This window comes from Cystoisospora suis, assembly GCF_002600585.1.
Source record: "Cystoisospora suis strain Wien I chromosome Unknown contig_5345, whole genome shotgun sequence".
NCBI lineage: Eukaryota > Apicomplexa > Conoidasida > Eucoccidiorida > Sarcocystidae > Cystoisospora > Cystoisospora suis.
In genome coordinates this window covers 1-11,535 of record NW_027158135.1, presented here as the reverse complement: position 1 = coordinate 11,535, position 11,535 = coordinate 1, and the positions used below count along the sequence as shown (strand labels likewise).

At 56.1% G+C, this 11,535-nt stretch overlaps 1 protein-coding gene across 1 annotated transcript; it reads left to right on the top strand.

The window, feature by feature from the left end:
- Positions 1–11,486, top strand: CSUI_009149 (calcium dependent protein kinase cdpk8). The gene is made up of 7 exons (XM_068069267.1): positions 1–944; positions 1,613–2,848; positions 3,445–3,663; positions 4,326–4,707; positions 5,292–8,474; positions 8,970–9,990; positions 10,775–11,486. Exons 1-7 carry the CDS (start codon positions 495–497, stop codon positions 11,160–11,162), a joined length of 6,879 nt encoding a protein of 2,292 aa, XP_067918757.1. The 5' UTR covers positions 1–494; the 3' UTR covers positions 11,163–11,486.
- Positions 11,487–11,535: the final 49 nt, after the last annotated feature.

Genomic DNA, 11,535 nt, shown 5'->3' with positions numbered 1-11,535 from the left:
CTACTGATTTCCTCTCCTCATCCCTGGTTACTGATGTTCTGCACTCTCCCGCCTGAAAGGCCACCCACCCGAGGGATCCATGGCGACATTCTGTCCATATTCTTCCTCACTATGCTTCTCATGTCACCGGTCTGCCTTCCTTGTGCTCGTTTTCCATCGGAAGAGTACGGCTGTTGCAAGCTAACGGACGACGTACCATGACGTTGAACGGTCTACCGGCAGCGGGCGAACCCCAGGGGTGCTTGTCTTTTGTATTCTTTGGCAGTCGTGGGGCTGCTATCTTTTTTCCGTTTTTTCTCCATTCACGCTGTAACTCTCTTTGGCGGTGGTGGTGTCTCCGCTCTCTCTTTTTGACGAGCTCCTGGCAAATACACAGCCACGTTTCAGGCATCAGGTTACCTCGAAAGGGTTGCCAGTTCTCTGGCCACACTAAGAGCACCTCGCTTCCTTGTGGGTGGTAGGGAATTGTAGGCCTGCATGGACGACCCGACAAGATGGCGTCGTACTCGAGGGAGTGCGGAGAGGGGCATCACGAGAAGCGCTGCGTGTCAGAAGCTCAGTGGCGGGAAGGAGACCTGCTCTCTGCCGACTTTAGAGATGGAAATAACCCGGAGTCGGAGAGAGTCTTCTCCAGAGAGCAGCAGCAGACGAGGCAACTTGCTGGAGAGCGAAGACCTGATCCGCCACACGCCCACAGTGTCCTGCATTCCGGGGGCATGACAGGGAACACCTCTGAATCTGTTGTTGACGTGCGAGGCAATCCAGAAGGCGATGTGAAGTTTCCGCAGTCACAGTCACAGGCTCTTCAGATGACACACTGTGAAACGGAGGGGAACGCGGGGTTAGGACTCTGCAAGCTGAAGCGCGTCAAGAGCGACGGATGTGTGCTGAAGAGGCAGCAGCTCGTGTGCAGCAGCTCTCTTCCTATTACCACCTGTTATCATGTGAGTTCATTTCTGCGCGCCGACTCCTCTGAGGCAGCTAGTCTGCTGGGTGCTAGTGCCCAACACGTTTGCCAGTCCGAAGCGGTCGGGAGCTCGATGATTCTTTAGTGGGAAGGTCGATCCCCTCTGTAATTTAGCGTGTATGCAATTCCTGAAGGGCAGGCAGGGTCAGGGTTACTTGATGACGGAGGTTTCTTGCTCCCGGTGTTTGCTGAAGACAGATGACCGAGTCAGTCCGGGGACCAAAAATGCTTTCCGAGCACCAGCAAATGCAAGCGACGGAGGGCAACCGGTTGGGTGGGACAGCAAGGGCAAAGGGAGGGGGCAAAGAAATGGATGTGCTGAGGTTGCTGTCTGGCCGTGACGTACGCGAATCGTGTTAGGGTCCTGACGTCACTCGACTGTCGCGGAGACGGGCTGTGTGGTTCACTCCAGGATTGACGTCAGCTGTGCTTCTCCGCAGATGCCTGTGCTGGAAAGGGCGACGTTGTCCGGCAAATTGCTTGGCTCGTGTCCATGCAGAAGGGAGGTCAATTAGTCACTCTCTTCGTTCACCTGTGTATGTTGTGACACGGGGTATCCAGAAGCGAGTTATTTTCATTCCACTTTACATGTGTGCATGTGTCTGTCTGAGCGTCGCTGATGTCTGCGTGTCTTTCTGTTCTCAGCTTGGAGAAGTCATCGGTATAGGCACGTGGGGCACTGTGCAGACCGCTGTGGAGAGATTCTCGGGCTTGGAACGCGTGGTAAAGCGCGTGTCTAAGGAGCTACACCAACACGAGATGCCGCGGTTCCGCCAGGAGATTCAGTTATGCAGACAGCTGGATCACCCCAATATCGTGCGTCTGTACGAGACATTCGAAGACCACAAGTATATATATTTGGTTCTTAAGTACTGCAGGGGAGGCGACTTGCTCAGCTGGGTGCATCGTCGGCAAGATGCGATTGCAGCTGGCGCCAGAGCAAGAAGACGAAAGAGAAAGAGAGGGGGAGGGAACAAAGAAGGTGCAACCCGAGAGGACGGTGAACATGCCTTCGGGGACTCGGGTTCTGCCCACGTAGTCGAAATGCCGTCCGAACGGGACTCTCCATCGGACGCTGAAGCACGTATTGAAGGGAAAAGCGGAGAGCCGAGGTGTAGAACAGACCAGGGTTCACAGAGCGGGCAAGCACAGACGATAGATGAGGGAGGACGAAAACAAGAGGAACCTACCAGTCTTTCAATGGAAACCAACGTGACAGCTAACGCCGAGACAAGACCCGGCAATCGCCTGGATTCAAGCGGCTCAAGGGTGGGTGCAGGCTGCACTCTGGTGCTGGCCGAGGATGATGAGGACGACGATGAGGAGGAGCCGTTATGCTCGGAGATTCAAGCGGCGCGGTTCATGCTACAGCTCCTCTCTGCCTTGTGTTACCTGCACCAGAAGGGCATAGCGCATCGAGACATCAAGCTGGAGAATCTTCTTCTCGTTCACCCCTTTCCGGCTGATGAGCGCCTGCCCGCGAGCCAGGATTCTGAGCTAGTTTCGCATGAAGAGGCCCCGGAGAAATTTTGTCCCACTCCAAGTCTCAGAGGCGCAACCGCGGTTCGTCCCGGTGAAGAGGAGGAAGTCGCGGACTCGCTGGGCCTGGGGAAGGATGCCGATACCGTGTTGGGAGTGCGGCTTGAGAGAGGAGGGAACGGAGTTTCCGGTTTGCGTCCCCGGGCTCGTTGTCCTCTGTCGCCTGATGCCACAGATGTTTCTGCCTGCAGACGGGGTGAACACTTTGTCCCGCCGCCGGAGCTATCCGGGTCCGCACGGAGGAAAAAGGAAATGCCCGACAGCATCGCCTTGGTAGATTTCGGCCTCGCGAGAAGATTCGGCGGTGGAGGCAGCGGCAGCGGTGAAAGATTGTTACGGCGAGTGAGCAATGTGGTTGTATCCTGAGTTGGTCGGTGCGACAGTCCTCCTGCTGCGTCGGCCGGAGTTCGTGAGTGCCTGCTGGAGTGTGTCTTCCGGAGACCTGCGTGTCACCGAACAGCTCCGTGACGCTCAGGTTCGACTAGACTGGGTCTGTTTCTCGCAGCCGTGTTGTCTGAGTCGTAAGATCCGGTTGTCTGATTCCGCCGAGGTCCTTTCTTACTTGTTGCGTGGCAATCCTACCTGTGCCTTTTGGACCTTTCGTGGCTGTAGAGATGGGACTTGTGATGTGGATTCATATCAGGCCGTGATTCGCCTTTTTCTTGTTTTAGAATGTTGTGGGCGTCCCTGGTACTCGATTTGCGCGTGTGCTACTTACCAGTCCCCGTAGAACGATTCTTCTCGGGTCCACGCTTTCGTAAATATTCCTTCTCGTGCCTTGTCCAGGCATTTGGCCAAGGTGTAGCTGTCGGACTGATGAGCATCGCGTCATAGACGCGTGCGTCCAGCGCGACAATGCTAGAATTTTGACAGCGGAGACTGCGTCATTCCCGGTGTGTGCCTTCTTGTTTGCCGCTGGGTGTGCCGTGTCTTCCTAGCGTTTCTTCCCCAGAGGTCTCGCAGGTGGTGTTCTGAGAAGTGGAGGTCCGATGAGCAGTTGCGTTGGTACTCTCTACTACCTTTCTCCCTTCATGCTGAAGGGTCTCCCCTATGATGAGGTGCAGTGCGACATGTGGGCGGCGGGAGTCGTCCTGTACATTTTGATCTCTGGCGCGCCTCCTTTTGATGGAAACACCGAGGCGGAAATTTACGACAAGGTAAGTGTGGGTGTGTTTAGTACTGTGCAGCCTTCCGATGAGTAGGCTACGGATATTGTAGCCTGCTCACCGCAAATTCCACAGCTCGTTTCGGCATTCCGGAGGGATCCGTGTTTTCTTTGTTCCTAGCTGAAACGGTGTTGACATTTTCCACCGGCGTCTGTTGTGGTTACCCCGGATGTTGCAGGAAGGTTATGTTTCAGGCGATCAATCCGATCCATGTGACGTTAGTACACTCCTCCCGCCGTTCCAGTTCTAGTGTGATTCTGATCGCCTGTGTCCAGCCTGAGAGGCTTATGTGGAGCCGTTTTGGGGGGAGAGCCTTGACGTGTAACTGCCCACTCACTGTTTCTTTTCGGCCTTCAGTAAAGCAACTCCGGTGGAGTGTAGCTACTTGTACCGCTTCGTGGTCCTTGGGCCTTGCTGGGACGGGCCGAAACTGGACTGTTTTTCTCTCTTGTTCGGGTACCCTAAGGCACAGGGATTCTGGCCTCTTGAGGAAGTGCATCAGTCGACTGATCTCAACGGAGACCACGTCCGGTTCATAGGGCTGTTGACGGGTGCTGGAGTCGCCGTCCGCGGTCTCTGTTCTAGGCTGGCAAGCTCCGCTGCTCCTGTTTTGATCCTTCATTTGGGACAGGTGTCTTTCTTTTTCCTATCAGATTCTCAGGACGCGTGTATCCTTCTCCGCGCCCTGCTGGCGGTCAGTATCTGAGGAGTGCAAAGATCTCGTTAGTCGACTGCTGCACAATCCGTTTGCGCCCCAGTCAACTTATCCGGGTGCTGCTCTCCCATGTGACACTCCGGCTGATGGGGTGCATCGTAGCTCCGCTTGTCCTGATCTCTCCAAAGTCGTTGCCGTCGCACCCGGTGGAGGCAGTCCAGATAGCAACGCGAATTCGACTTCCTCTGTGCCCTGCGAAGGCAGCTGCAAAAAGGGCACGGAGCAAGACTGGCTCCCGGGGGTGTTACGACGCATGGATGCCGCTACGACTCTCACGCACCCGTGGTTCGCTTCAGTGCAAAGACAGTTGTGGGTTCAGGGTGAGTGGGGTTCCGCTTGCAGCTCTGGGGAGACATCGAGTGTACGCACGCGTCTCGCTCGAAGTAGGTTACACGTTCATGCGAGAGTGCTTTGTTGGGTCTTGAACGTGCCAGGCTTCGTAGGCGTCTGAGGAGGAGGGCTGCCGGTCAGACGAGGGGGACGGAGGTGTGTACTGACTGAGCTGGTGGAGGACAGGCGGCTGGTGGCTTGTCTCGGGAGTGGATAGGTTTTCTTGTGACTTGATCCGATCAGGGAGAGCTCTCGACCGCGGTATAGTCAGGCAGCGCCCCCCGACTCCTCTACAGAGAGGACAAAAGAAGAGCTGTGGGTCATACAGTGTGGTCGTCTGTTTCTCTATGCCTCGGGTCCTTTCAGTCAGTGTATGGTACCAGTTCAGGGTAGTAATCCGTTTCGTGTGACGAAGGGCACGTCAGTGTGTAGCCAATCTCGTACTTTACCGTTTACTGCCACGGGAGAAAGTAGGGTTCACGGGGCCCCGGGTCACAAGTACCCTCTGTTGTTGAAGGGGACCCTGGCGATTGTCTCGACCTGTTTTGCTTGCTTTTTCCGTGTCCGGCTGCAGCAACTCTCCGTCCAGCGAGCTCTATATCTCGGTCGCTGTCGACCCCGAGCTTTCTTCATGGCGGTCACGGAGGGCGGTGCCGGTGTAGTGGGAGCAACTATCCGTCGACTACCGCAGGCCTCGGAGAGGTTTACGGACAGAAGCTGACGTCGTCCCACTCCACGGAGTCGCCGGCGGCGAGCGCCAGAGCCACGCCGTCAGCACTCTACAACGGGGGGCCCGATGGGGCGCCGGTATATGTTTCCTCGGAGGGAGAGCGGCTAGCTGCTACGCCTTGCTTAGAGTCGTCTCGAAGATTTCTTCGAGAGGTAGATGTGTGCTTCTCGTGTGGTCAGATCAAGCGTAGCGGTCCAGCTGACTTCAGAGTGTCTCAAAAAGTCCGCGCTGCCCCTCTTACGAAGCTTCAGAATAGGGAAGCACCGGAGTCCGGTTGTTCGCTCTTGAGTTGGGTACAAGAGAATCCGCTTTGTTTCGGGTGGGACAAGGAGTGCAGGGTCGAGCACGATGAGAGAGCTGTCTGGCGTGCCGGGGGTAACACTCAGTGGACGGTAGCAGGGATGAGGAATGCAGAGACGCGTACAGAGGAGTCATCGCCTGTGTTCTTTTCGCCGACACCTGGACAGTCAGATAGAAATACGAACTGCGTGGCAGTGGGAAGTGGAACAGTTTCTGTCCGTGATGCACCTTGGGCCCAAGGTGCCTCCGGAGAGAATCGTCTGCTAACCGCCTTTTGTCGAGAACAGCGTCCTCCCGCAGCACGGCAGTCCCCGGCTAAGGCAGTGAGAACGGGTCAACACATGGAGTCTTCGAAAATCGCTCTTTCGCTGGTCTGGACGACTGAGGAGATGGATGACCTTCTGCGCGCCTTTCGTCTTGGTGGAAGTCCGCTGCACTTCTGTTGGTCTCCCGGCTGCACTGTTCTTCGAGAAGAGGCGTCAGGCTCTCATTTTGCTTCAGCCTCATCGCTCGTTCGTTCGATACAGTCTTATCCAAGGCTAGTGCGTGCCCGGCGTTCGAGTACCGCGTCTTTGCAAGAGGGTTCCTCGATGTCGTTTGATCGGTCGCACCCCATTCGTGTCGCGGCTGGGGAGCGAGATAGAGACTCCGAGAGGCTGCAAGAGGACTCCTCTTTAGACACTGGTGGCGCCACCGACTGCTGCGGTGTGTCGTGCGTGTTGCGCCAGTGCGGCACGGAAGCGCTGAGATGTTTGTGTTGCCCCAGTGCCAGTCGCGGCGGCGGGGTTGAGAAGGAAGAAGCTGTCAACTGTACAGAGTCAGGTGGTAGGCTGCCCTTTCCAGAAACTCCTCTGCCCAGCCCAGTCTCCGGCGCACCGTCCAGCGACGCAGACTTCGCGACGGGGTCTCTACCAGTGCCGCATCTGCATTTGTACGTAGGTGACACTGGAACCACTACGGCCTCCCGGCTGGCTGCCCGAGGAGATCGTACTCCTCTTGGCGGTACTAGTGTCGCGTGTTTCAGCGGTTGTTATGACAGTGCAGCCCGGGGGCGAAGCGCGGGGAGGTTGTGCTCATCCGCATGCTCCGGCGGCAACTTGCCTAGAGCAGTGCCGCCTTCTGTCCAGCTCCCGTTCCCTGACGGAAAGCCGTATGGAGTCGGACTGAAAGACGTGGATCCATGGTCACCTCGCGGGCGTCTCCAACAGGCCGGATCAGGCAAGGACGAGCCGGCTGTCAGAGACAGAGACGGCTCGGACTTCGGAATACGTGGGGGTGCGTGGGGGACGACGTACCAGATGTCTTTTGACCAAGAAACCGGCGACAGTAGAGCAGTTCCAGTCTCTGTTTCGGAGGCAGACGTGTCGGGAAGCGCCAGGTCCATTGCGGCTGCAAGGGGATGCCCCCGATGTGCCCGTTTGTCGGGGGATGGGACATACGTTGAGCAAGACCGCGGGACAGGAAACCGGCTGGCCAGTGGACCGGACAAAGTCCATGATGGGGTGAAGGGAGAATTCGGCGTCGCGACGGCTGACACTTCACCCCCCTGCTGTCTTGAAGAGAGACGAGGAGGCCCGCCTCAAGGTGAGGAAGAGGGGACTGTACACGGCTGTGTCTCCGTCTGTAGAAACGCGCGAGCGACCGGAAGTGTGAGGGGCAAGGAAGGGGTGCAAACTTGCAGCAGCTCTCCAGCTTTGCTTGGCGGAGCACAGGGACGGGAAGAGAGACAGACGACGTTTTCTCGGACAGACGGTGGGAGCGTGGTGACTGAGGAAAATCTTTGTGAGAGTGAACTTGTCTACAAGCAAGAAGAATCCGGACAGGTAACGACGTTCGTGGACGACTGTTATTTCACCGAGAGGGGAGGGATTGATGGTTCGCTTGTGGGTGGTCGTGGGGAGTGTCCGTCGCCGAGTTGTGCGTGTCTTGGTCCCTCATGTCCCGATTACGTCGGAGCACAGCGGGAACCACGAGGACCTTCTGTCTTGAACTCGTGTTCGCCAACGCCTGGGTCAGGCACGTGCTGTTGCTCATCGTGTCAGCTGTCGTCAGAATCTGCTTCTACGTGCGCTTCCGCTTCTCCTCGGACGAAAAGTTTTCGCGTTCCGCCTTTCTCAAAGATTCATCCTGATGCCGACTGTCGTTTTCCGGCACCGTTGTCGTACCCAGTCTGTTCCGGTGACCCTCCTTCACAATCGGACTCCTTGGCCCTTCCGGGCTGCGCTTGTCCCTCATCTCCAAAAGGGTTTCGCGCTTCAGCTTCGTCACCTCCCCCCTTCTCGGGAATCTTGTCTCCCAAGCTCGTCCATCACTCTGCGACCCACCGTGAGCCTTTGTGTCCCACGAGTCGCGCCCAGCAAGAGGAGACAGACAAGAGGGAAGAGGATTTCACGGGTCTGAGGGAAGCTGTCATGTGTCATCCTTTTTCTACTGAACACTGCGCAGCCCATGGTGAGAAGGGCTCTGTGCGGAATCTCGGCGGGAAAGGAAGAGGCTTTTTGTTCTGGAAATGTGTTTCCCTCACGGAGCCGGAACAGGCAGGGGTCTTCCGGTCCCGTAACCTTCTGTTAGTTGCTGCCACAGCGTGGCAACGGTTTGCGGCACTAGGACCTCTTCAGAGAGCACTTCGGACCGTGCTTGCAAGGGAAATGGAGGATGAGCCAGGGGTTCAGGTTCTCAGAGAAGTGTTCTATGCGCTTGATCGACACCACCGAGGAGCCGTTGAGCGTGAGTCTCCTGCAGATCCGTTCTTTCGTGTTCCGAAGAACTGAATGAATTCGAAGAACTCAATGCATCAGCAGCACAGACAATGTATAATTCACAAAAAGAGTACGCCGGCGTGGAGGCCGTATAACGGCCTAGGTACATATCAGCCCCTTTTGTCTCATTGCACTCACCCTGTGCAAACGCATAAACGGATGACTACTCCGCTGAAGGTTAGCACGTGGCACGGCAGACCACTGTGATGTATGATACGGCTGCGTCTCCCTCTGCTCTCTAATGTGTGCTTGCTCTTTGAGATTGTTTCTGCCCACATCTGGACATGTCACGCAAACGACTCGCGGCCTTCTCGAGGCATCGTCTTCATACCACCTCGGCAATCGATGTTGATTCTATGAAGTTATCAATTACTGGGTTGGGTGCTGTATCGGCAGCGAGAAATGTTTGGACTTTCAATCGGGTGTCGTTGTGATATTTTGTTTGACTCTTTCTTTTGCGCAGCCGGAGATGTCCAGTGGGGTCTGTCTCTGGCTCGAGAATTCGCGACAGCGGAATGTGTCTGTTGCTTTCTCGAAGATATGTGCCTGCGAAAACGCCAAGGGTGGCGCGCTGCCCCAGACGCTGGACTGCATGAGGGGTATTGTGGCCTACAGCCGGACAGCTCCGGAATCCGCCGGGATGGAGATCAGAATCTGGTGTGGGCATCAGCCAACGACAAAAGCGACTGTTTCCGCGCGCCGCAGTGTAGCGATACTAACACGCCCAGCGTCTGTACGGACACGTTTGCATCTTGCGTCAAGACATCGGAAGCCGGAGCGAGTTCTGGCCCGGAGGACGCAGGAGGGATCGGTATCGATCTCGTTTCCCGGCAAACCGCGGAGAAGGTTACGTCGATGCCAACCCATCTTGTAGAGGAAAACGCGCAACAGCAAACTTCTTCAGAAAGCCGCCACGTCGCAGATCAGAGGTTTACTCATGCTTCTGATTTCTTAGTCAGTCCCTCTTTACCACCCGAGCTCCACTCTCTGTTGCGGTTGGCGGGACTGAGTAGCAGCGGGGTAGTCCCACCTCTGGGAGAACTGTTGCCCTATGTTTTCAACCTGCACGCGCTGCTAGGTGTCCGAATACCGGAGTTCTTTGGACCGTTTTGGCAGTGGGTCACTCTCTCTAGCTCGCTTAGCACAGGAAAAAAGCAGCGCGCCCTGAGAGTCACCAGCTCCACAACAGACGAGGGGGAGGCTCGAGGGACGGCTGTACATATCGAGAAAGACGCCATTTTAGATGCTCTGATGCTTAAAGCAGACCACGACAAGACGATGCTGAACAGACGGCTCAGGAGCGCAGCCGACTCCCGCAGTGGAGAGAAGTACAGGGAAGGGGAATGGCGGGAAGGTGAACCGTGGAGACTTAAAGATGTGATCGCCGGCATGGACACCGATGGAAGTGGTACGATTGAGTTTGTTGAATTCCTGGCTGCGTCTTTGGGAGACGGCGACCTCCGTAGACGGGAGATCCTCTGCAGGTATGTACGTGGGGACTGGGGCACATTGCCATTCTATAGGATTCATTCACACGCTCACGTCCGCTCAGCTGTCCGGAATCTGCAGAAGGGGCGTGCGCGTGACCACTCTCGAGGAGGTCCTGGATCGATGATCAGTTCGAGCTCACCTCTACGTGCCTTGCTGGGATCTCCCCTCTAGAAAGACAGGCTCTTAGTTCTTCATCATGGTGGACAGCGTACCAGCGTGAGATCAGGCTGTAGCGCCGTGTCGGGCCTTCAAGTGTCGTGTGTGGGTAGAACAGAGTGCACCTTAGAAGCCGATACGCGCACGGGCCGGACTCTTCCTTCTTGAGTTTTTGTCGGCTCCGGCTCTCCCTGACCTCAGTTCTTTTTTTTACAAGGAAAGTAACTCGTGAGTGGACAGTCGTGCTGACTCCGCCGCGTGTATATCCATCGTCGTACACGTTCTACCGTAGATGCATTACGGTACGGGACATCACTACACAGGACCGGCCACGGTGTAGCGCCCGAACAAGGTTTACAATGCCACACAAGCGTAGAGAAAGTGGCCGCAGCAAGCTGTTAGTGAATTATGTAGTGTATCCGGTGCGGCCCGCGTTCCGCTGCAGTCGCGTAGCGTCTTGTACTTTCAGGAACGCACCTTGCGAGATTGTCAAGAGAAAGCTGGAACAACTTGTGGTAAGTTGGTGCCTCGTCGGCTACCCCACCGGTGCGGGGACTGTGAGCCTCTTGGGACGGGACAAAGGGAGAATGTGTGTCTCTTTCGGCGTGGGTTTCTCTGTAGGGCCGCGTACCGGTATTTTGACCGTAATTTCGACGGCCTCGTCTGCTACCGGGACCTGCTCGGGGTTCTATCTTTGCAGCCAGGAACTTCCGAGTCCATGGGCGCCTGTAAGGCGACTATGGAGGTTCCAGAGGTGTCATCCTTTAGTGCCGATCTAGCCACTCGCGAACTACCAGGGTGCGACGCGGTCGGGAGTGAACCTACCGGAGATGCTGTAGAGAGTGAGCAGTTGGTTTTCGGGGAGGATGAGGGCTTCTTGCAAGATTTGGAGCATGTGAATACGGAGAATCTCCCTCTCTATCGAGCTGTGTTAAGCGAGTTGAAAGCCGTTGATGGCGATCATGACGGGTTTATAACGTACGAAGAATTCTTGTGCTTGCTGCACTGACCGCGGTGTCTCTTCGGCGGTGTCGCTCGATTTTGTACAACCCGTGATTGGTGTATGTGGTTGAAGTACATGATCATGCGCAAGGGAACTATTTGACTCGATGCGCTTAGTGGAGATGAGGGTGAGTGCGTAGTAGGCTGTTTGGCCATACGATTTTACCACGGGCGCTGTGGCCCCGAGCATCCGTCCCTTCGCCTGGCTGAAGAGACGCGGTTGCTCACAGAGAAGTATGTTGGCGCTAGAGGGGTTGCTACGGAGACAAACGGAAAGAAGCAGGAGGCTGTGTCATACTGCGGTTCTCTGCTAAGATCTGAATCTCCCAAACCGCTGCTGCATGCGCGCCCCGATACGGGAGATTCAGATCTTAGCAGAG